The sequence below is a fragment of the Schistocerca nitens genome, chromosome 7 (genome assembly GCF_023898315.1).
Source record: "Schistocerca nitens isolate TAMUIC-IGC-003100 chromosome 7, iqSchNite1.1, whole genome shotgun sequence".
NCBI lineage: Eukaryota > Metazoa > Arthropoda > Insecta > Orthoptera > Acrididae > Schistocerca > Schistocerca nitens.
This window is the reverse complement of record NC_064620.1, coordinates 623,181,479-623,201,915: the sequence shown is the minus strand read 5'-3', so window position 1 is coordinate 623,201,915 and position 20,437 is coordinate 623,181,479. Positions and strand designations below refer to the sequence as shown.

General features: G+C 40.5%; 1 protein-coding gene across 2 annotated transcripts in view; it reads right to left on the bottom strand.

Annotated features, from left to right (window-relative positions):
* LOC126195831 (uncharacterized) overlaps positions 1–20,437 on the bottom strand; it is a 672,121-nt gene that overhangs the window by 70,056 nt on the left and 581,628 nt on the right. The window contains exons 20-22 of one of the 2 annotated variants that reach the window (XM_049934505.1): positions 13,489–13,800; positions 6,385–6,623; positions 632–704 (exon numbers count right to left, since the gene is read on the bottom strand). In XM_049934505.1, coding sequence (XP_049790462.1) covers positions 632–704; positions 6,385–6,623; positions 13,489–13,800 — 624 coding nt within the window. The remainder of the gene's footprint in view (positions 1–631; positions 705–6,384; positions 6,624–13,488; positions 13,801–20,437) is intronic. The other variant, XM_049934506.1, reaches the window with a different exon arrangement.

Genomic DNA, 20,437 nt, shown 5'->3' with positions numbered 1-20,437 from the left:
CATTAGCTTTGTGTTCAGTACTAATTCGTGGCATTTATATTTGTTTGACATGAAGGGCTTTTTTCCTGTATGTACATCTTAGAAGAAGAACAGTTGCATAAAAAATTATTGCCTCTGCAACCGATACACAAATGAAAAACGAAGACGCTCTCTTATGTGGTACAACTGTAGTACCCTCCATCATGCATATCACTTTGGTCTGTAGAATATGTATGTAGATGGAGATGTAGATGCTTAACAGTGTTTAAATAAGTGACAGATTACCTCAAATTGGGTTTTGGTACAATTCATCTGTGTTCAAAAAGTAATTTGTTGGCATATCATAAAGGCGTTTGTGATGTACAGGAACAGAAGCGAAAACTGATGCTGGTTTACAAAACAGCACTAGACAAATTATGGACAGAAAATTATGCTGATTTGAATAACTTATGCAGGTATTGTCTGTGTTAACCAGGTTATTCTCGGCGCTTTCATATAATAGAAGAAACATAATACAAACAATAGCAGAATGTTTCACCACTTTTCAAATATGTGTTCTACAGTAGAGGGTCCTAGCATATTTCTACGATTAGTAACATTATCATAATTAGTAGTAAAGGTATTGCAGTACTGCAGTAATAAACAGTCATACCCCCTTCTAATGTGACGGCTTCCACTCCAGCAGGTTCTCCATCGATGTTTACTTCTTTGTTACGAGCCTGGACCTAAATAGAATAAAAGCTTCAACTTCATGTTGTGTTGGAAAATTTTATCATCGTAAATATTACCTCTAAAATTTGAAATTTGTTAGTTGTGGGGGAGGCACACACACACACTCACTATCTTCCTTTCTCACTCTCTCTCTCTGTCTGTCTCTCTCTCTCTCTCGATTTTTCTCTCTCTCACTCTCTCATTCCCCCCCCCCCCTCCCCCCCCCCCCACACACACACATTCAAACTCAGCACTATAAAGGAGGTTTTTCTACACTAATTCCAACAGAAACTAAAGACATACAGAATAGAGTTTGTAAGACTCATCTGAAAACGATTTCTAAGTGTTCTATGTATTACTACAAAATAATTAGAGAGTGAAAAGAATTACACACAGTAATAAGTTGATCAGACTGTGTATTTAAGTACGAAATCGCTTTAATATGAGTTCCATTCTGTACCATAGAACACTAACGTATTGAAATAAAATGAAATGAGCGTATTGCTGGGAGGCCCCTTCCGGGGTAGTTCGGCCGCCATGTCCACGTTTTATTTCAGTCAATGCCACATTGGGCGACTTGCGCGGGGAAAATCTCCAACCCGGCCAGGAATCCAACCAGGGCCCTTTGCATGGGGGGAAACCAGATGGCGCTATGGTTGGCCCGCTAGATGGCGCTGCCATGGGTCACACGGATATTAACTGCGTTTTTTAAAAATAGGAACCCCCATTTTTATTACATATTCGTGTAGTACGTAAAGAAATATGAATGTTTTAGTTGGACGACTTTTTTCGCTTTGTGAAAGATGTCGCTGTAATAGTCACAAACATATGACTCACAATTTTAGACGAACAGTTGGTAACAGGGAGGTTTCTTAAATTAAAATACAGAACGTAGGTACGTTTGAGCATTTTGTTTCGGTTGTTCCAGTGTGATACATCTACCTTTGTGAACTTGTCACTTCTGAGAACGCATGCTGTTACAGCGTGATTACCTGTAAATACCACATTAATGCAATAAATGCATTAAATGATGTCCGTCAACTTCAATGCATATGGCAATACGTGTAACGACATTCCTCTCAACAGCGAGTATTTCGCCTTCCATAATGTTACACACGCATTGGCAATGCGCTGACGCATGTGGTCAGTCGTTGTCGGTGGATCACGATAGCAAATAACCTTCAACTTTCCCCACAGAAAGAAATCCGTTGACGTCAGATCCGGTGAAAGTGCGGGCCATGGTATGGTGCTTCGACGACCAATCCACCTGTCATGAAATATGCTATTCAATACCACTTCAACCGCACGCGAGCTATGTGCTGGACATCCATCAAGTTGGAAGTACATCGCCATTCTGTCATGCAGTGAAACATCTTGTAGTAACATCAGTAGAACATTACGTAGAAAATCAGCATAGCCGGCCGAAGTGGCCGTGCGGTTAAAGGCGCTGCAGTCTGGAACCGCAAGGCCGCTACGGTCGCAGGTTCGAATCCTGCCTCGGGCATGGATGTGTGTGATGTCCTTAGGTTAGTTAGGTTTAACTAGTTCTAAGTTCTAGGGGACTAATGACCTCAGCAGTTGAGTCCCATAGTGCTCAGAGCCATTTGAACCATTTGAACCAAAATCAGCATAGATTGCACCATTTAGATTGCCATCGATAAAATGGGGGCCAATTATCCTTCCTCCCATAATGTCGCACCATACATTAACCCGCCAAGGTCGCTGATGTTCCACTTGTCGCGGCCATGGTAGATTTTCCGTTGCCCAATAGTGCATATTATGCCGGTTTACGTTACCGCTGTTGGTGAATGATTTCGTCGCTAAATAGAACGCGTGCAAAAAATCTGTCATCGTCCCGTAATTTCTGTTGTGCCCAGTGGCAGAACTGTACACGACGTTCAAAGTCGTCGCCATGCAATTCCTGGTGCATAGAAATATGGTACGGGCGCAATCGATGTCGATGTAGCATTCTCAACACCGACGTTTTTGAGATTCCCGATTCTCGCGCAAATTGTCTGCTACTGATGTTCGGATTAGCCGCGACAGCAGCTAAAACAACTACTTGAGCATCATCATTTGTTGCAGGTCGTGGTTGACGTTTCACATGTGGCTGAACACTTCCTGTTTCCTTAAATAACGTAACTATCCGGCGAATGGTCCGTACACTTGGATGATGTCGTCCAGGATACCGAGCAGCATACATAGCACATGCCCGTTGGGCATTTTGATCACAATAGCCATACATCAACACGATTTAGACCTTTTCGGCAATTGGTCAACGGTCCATTTTAACACGGGTAATGTATCACGAAGCAAATATCTTTCACACTGGCGGAATGTTACGTGATACCACGTACTTATACGTTTGTGACTATTGCAGCGCCATCTGTCACAAAGCGAAAAAAGTGGTCCACCTAAAACATTCATATTTCTTTACGTACTACACGAATATGTAATAAAAATGGGGATTCCTATTTTAAAAAAAACGCAGTTAATATCCGTGTGACCCATGGCAGCGCCATCTAGCGGGCCAACCATAGCGCCATCTGGTTTCCCCCTTCAAGCTAGACGAGTTTCGTTCTTTGTAGTTTTTTCGTTTGATGCTTTTTCGTGAGGTATTTGGCCCGGTCGCTATCAATGTATAAACCTCAAGGCTTCCACACATATGAGCTCAGCATATCAGTACTTCATCTCTAATGAATTTTACTGTATGACAGACAAACAAACTATTACAACTGGTGTGATAATCCAGATTTGAAATGCAACTGGCTAACAGAAAACAGTGACATGAGTTATATGAGATCTTCAATGAATAACGTGAGTGACATCGTGCCATCATCAAGTGATATGAATTGCCTATTTCTCTCTTAAGAACAAAATATTCGATATTTGTTTCTGTTCATTTAATGAAGCATATACATTATGTGAACTCACGATGGCTTCATACAAATACAAACACAGTCATTTTTCCTACAGAAGTCTATTTCTACTGGAGCTGTAATTTTTCAACCATTTTATTATAGCTATCAGAAATATGATTTGGACAACAGTCTTTTTTGTTGGGAGATGAATCCAAGTCTGCATGTTTGAAGATGTGGTATATTGTAAAGTCAGAAAATCTCAACCGTCTTCATAATATCGGTGGCCCAGTGGCACAACTGTGTTTTGTTTTGAGGTGAATGTAACGTAATATGTTGCAAATTCATTTGACTTGATGCAGTGTACAGCGTTATGTTTACAGGAACTAAGATAGCATTTAGCAAAGTCTTGCAAATTGAAAGACATTAGTGTTTAGAACAGTACACATATTGGATGACTGAGAATTTGTATTTCAGTAAATCAATAGAGCTGGGTTATGAGTGTCAAAATGTACGTATAAAACTACTTGCTAGAACCTCCAAGTGATTTGCTGCAGCAAAGTGATAGCGATCCCCCCCCTCTAAGGTCACTTCACAGCCCACAATGTAATACAAGTAGAAAAACGTGATGGCACAGTTACTCATTGTACTGTCGGACTGTTGATTATGAAAGAATTGTAATCTCTTCCAGTATGGAAACCTTTATTCTGTATTACATTTTGACAAATATGTATCATTTGTGTGCTGTAGATATGTCTATTTCTTGTTTTTTAATGTGTCGATACTCAAAAATTGTGGTAAACATATGTAATCAATATAGGAATACTAACTTGTACATAATATTCAATCAGCTCAAATGCCTCGTTTGCTAATACAGGGCGTGGTCCAGAGAAGAGAGTTCCAGAGTAGAAAGAAACACATCAGAGGAAAGGAAATGCAGTAGCAACCTGACTGTAGCAGATGTTGAGAGCGAGCAGCTTCCTACAAGTTGGAGCAACTGCCCATACAGCCGACTGGACCTCGAATCACGTTTACACAATCCTCACGCCTGACAGAGTTGTCAGCAGAGGTCAGTCTGTTCGCGGCCCCAGATGGCCACCCAGGTCACCCCATCTGTCAGTGTGCGACTACTCTGTGTGGGTGGGGGGGGGGGGGGGGGGGGGGGTGAACCGCCACAACCCCCACAGTCTTCAAGAACTCCAGCAGAACATTTGGGATGAGACCGCAGCAATTCCAGCAGTGCAGCTTCCATCCGCCTTCAGCAACTTGCATCCCAGGGCCCAAAAGTGCCAAGAGATGAATGGTTGTCATTTTCAACACCTGCTACAGTCAGGTTAGCACTTTATTTCCTTTCTCCTACATTGTTTCCTTGTATCCTGGAACTTTGTTCTCCAGGCCGCTTTTATTTGCCCCACCTAGTATTACCTTAACAAATTATTAATTTCTGCAAACAGGATCCTTTATATTGAAATGCATACTGGTGAAACGAGAAACATACACCATTAAACACCTAGAACATTATGATACTCTCTTAAAAGTCTGTCCTATAGATCAGACGTTTCGAAACTACTCCACATGGTGACATCCTTCTCACTCACACAGTACCACGGGAAAGCTTTTCACTAACATTAATAGAAGATATTCTGTTTTAGTAAGTGATATTTTAAAGAAATATTTCATTTCTAAGTACAGTTTAATTATACATTAAACAGCTTTTCATAGATATAAAATTTTTCTATACTTTTACAAATTTATTGACTTGCGTGAGCTTGACGAGAATTACGAATCTCTTTTATATTATCACGGTAGTGGGGAAAATTCACATGAATAACTTTCCCAGACTTCCACATTTCATTGTTTTTATATTTCTCATGACAAAAAATATACTTTCACACGAACGTACTGTATAAAGGAGCAGCAAAATGACCAATGATCCTTTACTTAGGTGAGGGTAATCTTGCTGAAGGGAAATCCAGAAGTTGTATAAATCAGGTTCCTGGAATTCAAATTTTAAAGTGCTGTTGTTCTTCACATCTGTCAACTCCTTCTTTTTCCAATAAGTTAAACTACTAAAGTACTCGGCTACGTGAAAGGATTTTTTTTTCAGCCAACCATACCTCGACTTTATCTTGTAAGGCTGCAATTTTGTCTGTGGTGGCCTTGTGGACTAGCATTTGTCTTGTTTATTATTTCAAATAAATCAGAAATGGAAGCTAGGTTTGTGCTACGAAGCTCGCCTTTTAATGGATCCGCAAACTCCGTTTTGTCTTCTTCCTCAAATAAATGAAGTGTTGCACCCTTAATTTAGTAGACACGAGTAAGTATTCTCCATCTGGAGTCACAGAGGACTTCTGTTTGAAGAAGGGGGTAATAATATTGTGTTCCTAGCTCGTCACATATCTGAAGGAAAAGTCTTGACTTGAGATCCCCGTTCTTAATGTAATTTACAATTTAAAACTTTTGTCCCGATCTGATTTCAAATACTTTCCAATGATCGTGACACCGTTGATGCTGCTACCCGGCATACAGCTTGTAAAGCTCTGTTGTATATTATAAATTTCACATATGCTGATCTCAACCTGCAGACTAATTTTAGAAGTGTATTACAGGGTCAAGATCAATATGCTATAGATTTCCAGCCATAAATTTTGTATTATCAGCGGCGCAATTTAGTTCACTATTTGTACCTAGAGCGACAGGTATAATTCATAGACGAAAGAAGAAAACATGCGTTAAAGTAGTTTTGAGCAATTTAATAAAGATGTTTTGGCAAAATATCTTAAAGACAAACGTGCTCTTGGGTGAATTATACGGCAATGGTACACATTCTTCTTACCTCAAAGTGGTATTTCCTTCCTGGTGAGAGACCAGAAACAGTATAACAATACAGATCGGTCCAAGCACCACAACGTTTCGGTTCCGTTATAAGTTTCCTGTTACGGCCACTGTCTTCTATACTGTACGTGATAGTGAAGTATTCAATATCCCCGTACGTGTTGAGTGGTGGAGACCACCTCAAGCCAACCATTCTGCGACCCCTCTTGTACACACTGAGTGACTGCACTCGTTCAGGAGCTGGAAGAGGAGAATAAAATAAAAAAAGAACGCGAATGTGTGAAAATAATATAATCCTGCTAAATGTTTCGAATCTAACAAGTTTCTTTCTATTTCTGAGCACTCTACATCACGACCACTACAAGTTAACGGCCATACACCCCAATTGTAAGGGCTCTGTCGTGTCACAGTACAGACAACCTGTACATATACATTGCAGATTTCTAAACTGTAGTAAATTATCAGACATAGGGGCCACATCTACAGCTACGTGACTACTCTGCAATTCACAGCTAAGTTTCTGGTAGAGGGTTCATCGAACCAACTTGAGGCTATCTCTGTACAGATCCACTCTCGAACAGCACATCCGAAAAGTGAACAGATAAATATTTCTGTAAGAGCTCTGATTTCTATTATTTTATTGCCATGATCGTTTCTCCCTACGTAGGTTGGCGTCAGTAAAATATTATTGCATTCAGAGGAGAAATTTGGTTATTTAAATGTCGTGATATGCCCTCGTCCCAACGAAAATCACCTTTGTGATAAATCATTGGCACCCAACTCTCATATGATATGCGTGACACTCTTTCGCATTTTTCTCGAGAGCTGCCCTGATTTGGAGTTTTTCGATCTCCTCTGTCGATCCTATTTGGTGAGAATCGCATTCTGCACAGCAGTACCGTAGCATATGCCGGACGTATGTAGTGTGGACAATATATTTAGTAGACTTATTGCATCTTGTAACTATTCTGCCAATAAAATGCACTCTTGCCCACAGCTTTATCTGTGTAATCGATCCCATTTAAGTTGATTGTGATTGTAGTTCCTCGGTATTTAGTTGAATTGACATTTATAATATTTGTGTGATTTATCATGTACAGAAATTTAACGGGTTGATTTCAGTATTCATGTGAATGACCTCTCACATTTAACATATTCTCCCATATCATTAGGAAGAGCAGAGGGGCTATCATATTTTCTAGGGAAACGCTAGATATTTCATTTGTTTCCATTGATTACTACGAAGTGTGACCTTTCTGAGAGGAAATCAGAAATCAGGAACTGAGTCACATAACAGACTCCATGGGCATGTAATTTGATTAGTGGTCTCTTGTGAGGAATGGTGTCAAAAACATTCTGGAAATGTAGAAATATGGAATCAGTTTGAGATCCCTTGTCGATAGCACTCATTGCTTCGTGTGAATAAAGTGCTAGCTGTGTTTCATAAGAACGATATTTTATGAATCCGTGCTGACAATGTGTCGATAGACCGGTGTCTCTGAGGTAATTCATAATGTTCAAAAACAGCACATTTTTCAAACTTCTACTTGCAAATCGACGTCAGCGATATGGATTTGTAATTCGGCGAATTACGCCTACCTCCTTTCTTGAATATCAGTGCAAACTGTGCAACTTTCCAGTCTTTAGGTACGGATCTTCCGTCTAGCGAGTTGCTGTATATTATCGCCATGTATGGAGTTATTTTATCAGCATAATCTGAATGGAACCTAGTAGGTATGCAATCCGAGCGGAATGGTTTTAATTCATTCCTTCTTCTAACAAAAAGTTTCGGGAAGATAATTGAAAAATATTTCAATAAAAAGTTTTTAAAAAGAGAGGGATATTAAGTGACAGAAAAGATACTGTAAGAAATTAAAGCTCAACGCCTTAGCTTGTTTCATGTTACATAAACCAGAAACATCCATTGTGCACACTCTGTGTGCTCAGATCTGGTATGTACGAACCTTGTCCTTTAGCACCAGCCGCTCGTATGTGATGTGTAATTGTGACTTGGAAGTCGAAAGAATATACCAGTATTATTAACCACTACATCGACATCATGTATATCATACTCCGCAAGCCACCTAATGGTGTGTGACGGAGGCTACTTTTATGTTTTAGCCGATTTATTCCAAAAAGTGACCTGCCGGCACTGATTCCGAAGATCAGCATTTTTTCCCATGTCTGATAAATTAGTTGAGAAAACAGAAAGAATTATTTTCGGAGACATTTGAAGAGACTGAAATTATTAACGGGTAAAGAATGTGCACAGTGAACAGCACCGCAGTGACAACACTGGGCGCTTGTTTGCCCCCTGAACTTTCAGCGCGGTGGACGCTGCAGCCGCAGTTGACGCTGGCCGGTGGTCAGTTGTTTGAGCGACTCTCGAAGGGAATTTCAGTCAGAATCTCTAGTTTCTTCCCCAACGAAGCCAGCTGGGACAAGCATCATTACATTTCATATAATCACTAATTTGCCTATTGGCAGGTACACGAGAGAGATAATTCAATTCAGAACCTTATTAATCCAACTGAAGATAAGGTGATCCACTAAAAACGTAGGCTTCGCAGATAATCATCGTTGCAGCTTGTTGTGTAGCGCTGTGCACTGTGATTTTTTGTACGATTCGCACGCATTTTAGAGCATCTTTTTTACCTTTCACACAAAGTGAAAAGTGACGACAAAGCAGGCTGCGTCTACATGTGTCGAGGTTTCCTGCCAACTATGCGGATACCAGAGTGCCCAAAAATACGATAGCTGACTCGTCATCTTCAACGAGAAAGCAAGAAATTCGTAGGCAAAATTTCACCACCGTACTAGGGCAAGGAAAAGGAGGTCGGGTGCGCTGGCTTGTCGTGTCATACAGTATGCAGGTCTGCGGGGCCGTCAGATGTGACAGCGTTGCGAATCTGAAGTGAGCGGGGATGTGAAGGCAGGCGCCCTCGCTGTCAGGATCCCAGTCGGCCAGCTGTGACCATCTCATCCGAGGGTCGCCGTGTTATGTACCAGACGCATCTTAACCTCTTCACATCTGCACCTGACGTCCAACTTTGTGTGTGTCGCCCTACACCATTGGACAGAGACTAGCAGCGGATCGACTAGAAAATTAGGCTACCATTAAGACCACATCTGCGTCTGAAATGATTCCACGACAGGAACCATGGACTGCAGATGAATGGCGTCACATGGGGTTCTGCAATACCACAGATGACGAATGAGGTAATGACGCGCAGAAAGCGACCATCCTTCCAGTCTGTTGGAGAGGCACTGTGACCGTACTCCTGGCGTTAAGGTGCTGCAACCATCAGGTGTGACTTATCGTCTTGGCTCGTAGCGATCGAGGGAACTCTCATGGCACAACAGTACGTCACAAACAACCTGTGCCCTCACATGTTACCTCTCGTGTGAGTGCGACGTTGTTCCATTTTTCTAGAGGACAGTGTTCGTCCACATGTGGCACATTTCTCTGTAAACTTCCTGCATGTTGTCAAGGTACTCCCATGACCAGCAAGATTCCTAGACGAGTCCCCCATAAAACATATGTGGGACAAGCTCAGTCTTCGACTCCATCTCAGTCCCAGCGTGCAGCATGTCAAGGAGCGTCTAGGATGGGAATGGGCCAGATTACCACAATAGAGGACAGAATGGCTTTGTAACACCCTTCCTAACTGAATCAGTCCCAGCATCCAAGCTAGAGGTGAGGCAACGTCATACTCGTAAATTGGCTCATACTGCCAGGTTACATGCAAATCTGATCGGTATTGTAATGTAAAAAAAAAAAAAATCACATACACTGTCTACCTGTGAAGGTCCAATTCGTTTTCTCCACTTTTTTTGGCAATAGCATATATTTCTTCAGAGTTTTATCATTTTTATGAAGATTTTTCCCATGAGAAATATACAGGTACGTAAGCAGTGCTAAAACGCAATCGATTTGGATAACTAATGAAATTAAAATATTATGTAGGAGGAAACAGGAGCTGTGTTATAATATGATGGATAGTCAAGGCCCTATAACAAACTCTTCCTACAGACAATTCTGTGAGATGCTGAAGAAAGGTATCAGACGTTAGACCAAGTGAATAAAAAGCTCTCAGAGAAAAATTAAAGGTAATTGATCAACTGTAATTCTTCAGCTGTTTCAGAAATGACGAAGAAAGACATCAGACGTTAGACCAAGAGAATAAAAAGCTCCCAGAGAAAAATTAAAGCTATGTGATCAATTGTAATAGAGGTATGAGGGTAGAATGTGTGCTCAGTGTATTAAACTTCTCTTTTGTGAGAATGAAACTGTTAACGACTTTCTAGAGTTTTGTAAAATCTTTAATAACAGACGGCATGTTAAATTAAAAATTTTATGCTACAGGTAAGTATGTAGACTTACTGTACCTGGTAGTCCAAGACCACTATATCACATGCAACCAAGGAAGAAATAGAATCAGTTGCTACAACATTAAAGACTAAGAATCTTCAAGGGTATAACGAAATTTCAAGTAAGACTATGAAGATCAATGTATCGTACATTGCTTCTGTAAACGCAGAAACCTGTCCAATGGGTCTTTCAGATGTGGTCAGTTTCCTGACATATTGAAATATTCCTTACTGAAACCACTTTATAAAAAGGGTGAAAGAGATAACGTGCATACAGTAACATATGTTATTGTGAAAGACGTGGACTATAATAAAAATGATGTAGCCAATAGGGTAGCCAATAACAACAGAATGTGCATTCAGCAAAGAGATTAATGGTTGACTATAATAAATTGCAAAGTGCACAGTTTCTGACACGGAACTCTCGAAGTAGCAAACTTTACCGAACAGTTCGTAAACTCAAGTATTTTAAATCCTTAAAACTGAGAAAAGCTGGAAGAATATCTTTCGAGTACCACGTACAAGAACTCACGCAGAAGCTGAACGATGGAAATTTCACCATGAGATTGACCTCCGCTGTCTCCAACAGTTAGTTTCACTCTGTTTTCAAAGAATTTGGTGATAAGACATATTGGCAATATCAGTTCGCAAACGTCGTGTAGGTCGTCCTTTAGGTGTTTCGGAATTCTAAATCTGCAGTTCCTGTACACAAATTCCTATCATGAGATATCTTATTGGCAATATAGACTCATTCAAAAGAAAGTGGAACTTCATTCAGTGAACACTAAAAAGATATAGACTTGGATAACGCATCCTGAACTGTACAGATATTTGAGCTCTATTTAGCAGGTTCTGTTCTCAACAATCATCTTGTACCGCTGAAAGCAATTGAGAGATAAACCCCAAATATTCAAATCGAAGTTGAGACATTTCCTATTGGGATATTCCTTCTACCGTGTACAGGAATTCCTCACAGCAATTGATAACGTTTTTCTGACATGTGATGTATATTCTTACAATATTTTTAACATGCTGCGAAGCTCATGAATTCTTAATTTAATGAACTGTAGGAGAAGTGCGTAAGAAAATGTATAGAGGAAAATATATAATTAACAGACCATTTGAAAGAAGAGAGAGTGAAGATAATCTGTCAGAAGGCTTGCAGAAAAAAGCGAGAAAAATTGAAGTGCTTATAATGAAAGAGAATAGTTATAACTTTGAGTTACTGGGCTATTCCATGTACTACAGAGAAAAGAGATCTGGGTCAGTTTTGTATAATTCTGTGGGTAAATTAGCGCTTTCATGATAAGATTAAATTTTATGCTGTACATTAGTCAATAATATTCATAGAAATAAATTGCTACTGCTACCGAGTGTCTGTGACTAAAGGTACCTACAGAGGTACGCCAAAAATAAGTGAAACTCTCAAAGAAAATTATAGCCTGTAAAACTTTAGTAATTAGTATTATAGCATTGTGTTAAAAACTTGTTCCAATGTTAGGCCTCAACTGACTGACATTTAGGAGCAACGGGATTAAAATCCACATCTGGCCATCCAGATATAGGTTCGCCTTGGTTTACAAAAATCAATAACGGAAATGCTGCTATGACGAATACATTGGATTTCCTTCAGCCATCCAGTTTGAGCTTCATCCTTTATCTTCATGTCATTGATAGGAAATTGAAAGTAAATTTGACTTCATCCTGACAGAAATCACTTTAAAATTTCCCCTTTTTTACTTATAATTGCTTATTTTGAAGATTATATACTATGTATTTTATGCCTCTGAGATACACGAAAAACTGAAAAGATACCCGTTACTTCGGTGGAGTACGTTACATATCGTTCTGACAACACTTTTCAAGGTAATAAGAAGAATCAGAGGAATTGAACAACTAAAAGTAATTAAACTCCATTTTACACTCTCCTACATTTCCCTCAGGGAACAGAATAGTAAGTGACAAGTTGAGGAACACGTCTGTATCCATGTATGTATCTTTATTCAATAACAGTGCTAACCATTTAATCCTTCAAATCTTTCCAGAGATTGTTTCTATCATTAACAACACAATCATGCCTTGTGCTATATTTTAAGAAAAGTGAAGTGTTTGTAATGAGAAAGAAGGAACTCATTAGGTAAATGTAATGGAAGGAGGAATGAAGGTAAAACTATATAAAGCATATTTGTAATCTTCATTCCGTATAAGAAATGTCTAAGCGCCAATTACTCTCGCCATAATAGTCAGTGACTCTAAGTCAGACAAACTCATATACTGAAAATAGGCACTCAGATGCAGCAAACCAGATCTGACAGAACCAATGACTCCAGTTAGATAAAACTTTTTTAACTGAGTTACGTAAACCAGAAATTTAAAAGATAAGCACACTTTGTCATAGTATCCACTTGTTTATGATGCACTTTCCATCCCATCAATACAATCAATTCCCTGGAGAATACACCATACACGAACGTCTCAGATAGTAGCCTAATATTTCACTGATCAAAATGTAATTTATGATTTTCGCCATAACAATTAATTTTTATAGCTCTTACCACAGAAGCTTAAGTTATGAAACCATTGGATCATGTCATTTTACACTATAACTCTTTGTAATTAAGAGTAGCTACAGAATGATTACTGACAAGCATGTATTACGCTATAATGGCAAGTAAATTGCATTTTCATGATACCTCATGTTACTTACAACTACTTAAAGCAAAAGTACACTTACCTGTGCTACTGGTACAGAATGGAATGTTCAGTTGATGTGAGTCACTGGTTCCACCTGAGGCGACAACTGTAATGTAAGCATCATAGCAGTTGCTGGGTGTGAGGTTTGTGAAGTTGACATTCAGAATGTTTTCGGCAACTGTTCCCTGTTGAATAATCTCATCTGTGTTATTCTCAACCAGTGAATAATAGTAGCCATAAATGTAGCCATTAAGACCAGTGCAGTCTTCAGGAGGCATCCAACTTAGGGAAACACTTGTATTGGACACAGCAAGTATTGGATTTTCAGCAGCAGAGGGTGCCACGTGTGGTGCTGAAACAGATGAAGATTAAAAGTATCCATCCAGTAGCAGTAAATGCCTTTAAATTACTACTGAATTACACAATGGTACATTGAACTTAAAATGAAGCGCTGCTTAAGCACAACTCGTTTCAACGGAATTCATTTTCAACGAAATGTATCTGAGGCAAATTTTAACAGATGGAAAACATTTCTACGCCTGAAATCTGAAATAAGTTGGAGGAATAAATTTAAAGACACATACTGTAGTGGAAGCAACGTTCAGTGTTAATATTGTTTAATAGGATTCACAAAACTAATTATTTTTACTGGCGAAAAATTTTTCAGTACGTTCTGACTATCCAGTCATGTCATTACATAATCTTTTGCGATGGTGAGTGGAAAACTGATTAGGAAAGAATTGACAGGAAAGAAAATAGGTGGGCTTCTTAATGGAACAGTGAGGAAAAGTTACTGTCTTAAGTCTACACATGTGTCTGCTATTTTAACACACAAATTTACATCCTGCAGAATACATCCAGTTACTTGTAACAAATATTTAAAATGTTTTCCACTTCTTTCAAGCACAGCCATGCAAATCTTTCAGTACCTCTACCAAAACAATGTAAACGAAAGGATTAAGTCTGTAGACCACTGTAGCCAAATTGCTGCTTGCGTCTTGCTGACATAAATAATAAAGCTTTTGTTCTGAACAGTAATGAACATTTCGGATATATAACTTGACGTTGTACTTTCAACAGTTCCCAGTACGAAGAACATGAAGTCCAAATTTTTATTTAAAAACAAGTTTTCTTGTCAGTAAATCATATTTTCTTGATTCCTGATGACAAACAAGGATTTTAATGGATGTAAACCACGGCCAAGTAGAGCTGTAGGCATGGTACCTCTGCTACTCGTTGTGTAGAAAGGTGCAGATCAAGATTAACTGCTGTAACAATACTTACTCTTTTCAGTAGTTGTTGTTGTAATAATGCTCTTCAGTCCAGAGACTGGTTTGATGCGGCACTCCATGCTACTCTGTCCTGTGGAAGCCTCTTCATCCCACAATAACTACTGCAACCTACATCCTTTTAAACATCCTTATTGTATTCATCTCCTGGTCCCTCTTCAAAACTTTTCCATGCTACGCTTGCCTCCAGTACATTCTTGAGCCCTTGACATCCGAGAATGTGTCCTAACAACCAATCATAGCTTTTAATTAGGTTATGCCAGAAACTTCTTTTCTCAGCAGTTCCATTCAGAACCGCCTCATTGGTTACATGATCAATCCATTTGATTTCTTCATTATTCTGTAGCTCTGCATTCCGAATGCCTTGTATCAACTTTTAATCGCCCGCGTTTCTCTTCTGCACAAGGCTTCATTACAGAGAAGTACGTCCAGAAAAAGCTTTCTAGCACATAGTATTTACGAGGGCCGTTCAGAAAGTAACCTCCGGTTGATTTAAAAAAATACACCAAGTTAAATAAAAGTATTTTAATATATACATCTTACAACTACATCTTTGCACTATTTTTCTACATAGTCTCCATAGCGATTGAGGCACTTATCATATCTCTTCACAAGCTTTGAAATTCCTTCTGCATAAAAATCACCCGCTTGTGCCAGGAGCCAGCCTGTGACCACATCTTTGAGCTCTTCGTCGTCATCAAACCGCTGTGACCCGAGCCATTTCTTCAAATGCATGAAGAGGTGATAATCACTTGGCGCCAGGTCTGGGCCATAAGGTGGATGGTTGATAACGTCCCACTTGAAGGACTCAAGAAGGGCCGTTGTTCTGCGAGCAGAGTGAGGACGGGCGTTATCGTGCAAAAAAACGATACCGGAAGTCAGCATACCACGGCGTTTGTACTGTATAGCCCGTCGTAACTTTTTTATTGTTTCACAGTACACGTCTTGATTAATGGTCGTACCACGTTCCATGAATTCAACCAACAACACCCCTTTGGCATCCCAAAACACCGTTGCCATTAGTTTTCTGGCAGAAAAATCTTGCGAGGCTTTTCTTGGTTTGGTAGGCGAATTTGAATGTGCCCACATCTTTGATTGTTCTTTTGTCTCAGGGTTCACGTACTTAATCCAGGTTTCGTCACCGGTCACGATTCTGTTTAACAATGGTTCTCCTTCGTCCTCATAACGTGACAGAAAGTCTAATGCAGAGGCCATTCTTTGAGTTTTGTGGTGGTCGGTAAGAATTTTGGGCACCCATCGTGCACAGAACTTACGGTAACCCAATCTTGCTGTCACTATCTCGTACAAGAGAGTCTTAGAAATCTGTGGAAAACCAGTAGACAACTACGACATTGAGAAACGTCGATTTTCACGAACTTTTGCATCAACTCTCTGAACGAGTTCGTCAGTCACCAATGATGGTCTACCACTCCTCTCTTCATCATGAACGTTTTCTCGTCCACTTTTAAATAAACGTACCCATTCACGGACAACTCCTTCACTCATAACTCTTGGTCCGTACACGGCACAAAGCTCACGATGAATAGCTGCTGCAGAATATCATTTGGCTGTAAAAAACAATGACAGCATGCACTTCACATTTGGCGGGGTTTTCTATTGCAGCACACATTTCAAACTGCCACAAAAACTGAACTAGCGCAGGTACGACGTTCACTCGACCACAGCTTGATGTCGACTGACCTGTTGAATGCGTGAACGCACAGATGGCGTCGCTACTCCCCCCACAACCCGCACTGTGACCAATCGGAGGTTACTTTCTGAACCGCCCTCGTATATTCAATATTAACCAATTCCACTTCTACAGAAACGATTTTTTCGCCAGTCCACGTTTCATATCATTCCTGCTTCGGTTATCATCAGTTATTTTACTGCCCAAATAACAAAATGTATCTCCTACTTTGTGTCTCTCATGTCCTCATCTAATTCCCTCAGTCTCACCTGTTTCAGTTGATCTTCATTCCATTATCCTTGATTTGCTTTTGTTAATGATCATCTTATCCCTTCAAGACACTGTCCATTCCTTCAGCTGCTCGTCCAAGTCATTTGCTGTCTCTGACAGAATTACAGTGTCATCGGCAAACCTTAGAGTTTTTATTTCTTCACTCTGGACTTTAATTTCTTCTCAGAGTTTTCTTCGGTTTCCTTTACTGCTTGCTCAATGCGCAGACTGAATAACATCCTGCTCTCACTCCCTTCCATTTCACATCCCTCGACTCTTTTAACTGTCGTCTGGTTTCTGTCCAAGTTGTATATAAACTTTCGCTCCCTGTATTTCACTCTTGCTATCTTAGGAATTTCAAAGACTGTATTCCAGTCAGCATTGTCAAAATATATCTCAAAATCTACGAAAGGTATAAACGAAAGTTTGCCTTTCCTTAACCTACATTCTATGAGAAGTCGTAAGGTCAGTACTACCTCGCGTGTTCCTACATTTCTCAGGAACCCAAACTGATCTTCCTAGAGGTCGGTTTCTACTAATTTTCCCATTCTCCCTTAAATAAGTCGTGACAGTATTTTGCAACGTGCTTATTAAACTTGTAGTTTGGTAATATACATAACTGTCACCACCAGTTTTCTTTAGAATTGGAATTATTAAAATCTTCTTAAAGTCTGAGGGTATTTCCCCTGTCTGACACATGTTGAGCACCAGATGGAAAAATTTTACCATGGATGGTTCTCCCAAGTATATGAGTATTTCAAACGGATGTTTTCTATTCCAGCAGCCTTGTTTGGAATTATGTCTTTCAGAGCTCTGTCAGATTCTTCTCGCAGTATCACATCTCCTATCTGATTTACATCTATGTCATCTTGTCTTCCTATAATAATGCCATCACGTTCGTTTCACTTCCATAGCATTTCCCTACACTCCTTCCACCTTTCAGCTTTCCATTCATTGCTTAGTACTGATTTTCCAACTGAGCTCTTGACGTTTATATAGCCGTTTCTCTTTGCTACAGAGGCCTCTTTAACTTTCGTCTGGCCAGTATCTATCTTTCCCCTAGTTATGTACGCTGCTGTATCCTTACAGTTGTGCTCGAGCCATTGCTGCTTAGCCATTTTGAACTCTCTGTCAGTTGAATTCCTTACTCGTTTGTATTTCACCCGCTTCATTTGCTGTATTTTTATATTTCCTCCTTTCATAAATTAAATTCAGTATCTCCTGTGACATTCACGGATTCCTGCTAGTGCTCTTCGTTTTACGCATTTGATCCTCTGTTTCTTTCGCTGCTTCACCTCTCAAAGTAGCCCATTCCGTTTTACGGTGTTCCTTTCTCCAGTTTCAGTCAATAGTTGCCTGATGCTCCCTCTTTCAACGACCTCTGGCTCTTTATCCAGCTCCCGTCTCCTCAATTTCCTACCTTTTTGCAATTTCTTCAGTTTTAATCTACAGTTCATAACCAATAAATTGTGGCCAGTGTCCTTATCTGCCTCTGGAAATGGCTTATGGTTTAAAATTTGATTCCGAAGTATCTGTTGTACCATTATATAATAAACCTGAAATCCAGCGACGACTACAAGCCTCTTCCACGTATATAACCTCCATTCATGATTCTTAAACCAATCGTTAGAGATGATTACATTATGCTTCGCGCAAAATGCAACCGAGTGGTTTCGTCTTAATCCTTTCCCCCAGTCCACAGTCTCCTACAATTTTTCCTTCTGTTCCTAAGACCGAGTTCCAGTCGCCCATCACAATTAAGTTTTCTAGTACATTAACCATCCAAATAAATTGTTTTATGTTATCATTCATTCTTTTAACCTCTTCATCACCTACGGAGCTAGGTGGCATGTAAACCTGTGTTACTCTGATGGATACTGAGTTTGTGTCTGTCTTAGCTACTACGCTGGTCGTAGTAGTGTACTCGCATTCCTGTTTAAATATTCATAATTAGGCCTACTTGTGCGTTGCCTCTATTCCATTTTGTATTTATAATCCTGTACACGCTTGACCGGAAGTCCTGTTCAACCTGCCAACGAACTTCGCTAATCATCACTATACCTAAACTGAACCTATTTTTTGTTTTTGTTTTAAATGTTCCAACCTACATACCTGATTAAGGGATCTAATATTCTACGATCTGATCCGTAAATTGGCGGGTTTTTTTCCGGATGACGATATCCTTCTGAACAGACCCTGCGCAAAGATATAAAAGGTGGTCTATCTTGTGTTGTGGCGTAACAAGCTCGCTACGCCACACTGAGAAGGAAGCCGAAAGGCACGCGTACACACATGCCGACTGGCGTCAAGTCTGGAACAGGATACGTTATGACTGCTATAAAGAAAATACGTAGCTTTGGAATATACTTAACTTTTAATGCTTCCTTTGGTACATCTCTCTTGACTATACAAATGAGACTCGTAAGATACATGCACTGATACAATTGGCGCCTTGCTAAGTCGTAGCCATTAACTTAGCTGAAGGCTATTCTAACTGTCTCTCGGCAAATGAGAGCAAAGGCTTCGTCCGTATAGTCGCTAGCAACGTCGTCGTACAACTGGGGCGAGTCCTCGTACGTCTCTCGAGACCTGCCGTGTGGTGGTGCTCGGTCTGCGATCACACAGTGGCGACACGCGGGTCCGACATGTACTAATGGACCGCGGCCGATTTAAGCTACCACCTAGCAAGTGTGGTTGGTTGGTTGGTTTGGGGAAAGAGACCAGACAGCATGGTCATCGGTCTCATCGGATTAGGGAAGGATGCGGAAGGAAGTCGGCCGTGCCCTTTCAGAGGAACCATCCCGGCATTTGCCTGGAGTGATTTAGGGAAATCACGGAAAACCTAAATCAGGATGGCCGGACGCGGGATTGAACCGTCGTGCAAGTGTGGTGTCTGGCAGTGACACCACATCTTGCACTACTGGCCATTAAAATTGCTACACCAAGAAGAAATGCAGATGATAAACGACTATTCATTGAACAAATATACTACAACTGATATGTGATTCCATTTTCACGCAATTTGGGTGCATAGATCCTGAGAAATCAGTACCCGGAACAACCACCTCTGGCCGTAATAACGGCCTTGATACGTCAGGGCATTGAGTCAAACAGAGCTTCGATGGCGTGTACAGGTATAGCTGCCCATGCAGCTTCAACACGATACACAATTCATCAAGAGTAGTGACTGGCGTATTATGATGAGCCAGTTGCTCGGCCACCATTGACCAGACGTTTCCAATTGGTGAGAGATCTGGAGAATGTGCTCGCCAGGGCAGCAGTCGAACATTATCTGTATCCAGATAGGCCCGTACAGTACCTGCAACATGCGGTCGTGCATTATCCTGCTGAAAGTAGGGTTTCGCAGGGATCGAATGAAGCGTAGAGCCACAGAAATGTAACGTCCACTGTTCAAAGTGCCGTCAATGCGAACAAGAGGTGACCGAGACGTGTAACCAATGGCACCCCATACCATCACGCCAAGTGTTACGCCAGCATGGCGATGACGAATACACGCTTCCAATGCGTGTTCACTGCGATGTCGCCAAACACGGATGCGGCCATCATGATGTTGTAAACAGAAACTGGATTCGTCCGAAAAAATGACGTTTTGCCATTCGTGCAACCAGGTTCGTCGTTGAGTACACCATCGCTGTGATGCAGCGTCAAGGGTAACCGCAGCCTTGGTCTCCGAGCTGATAGTCCATGCTGCTGCAAACGTCGTCGAACTGTTCGTGCAG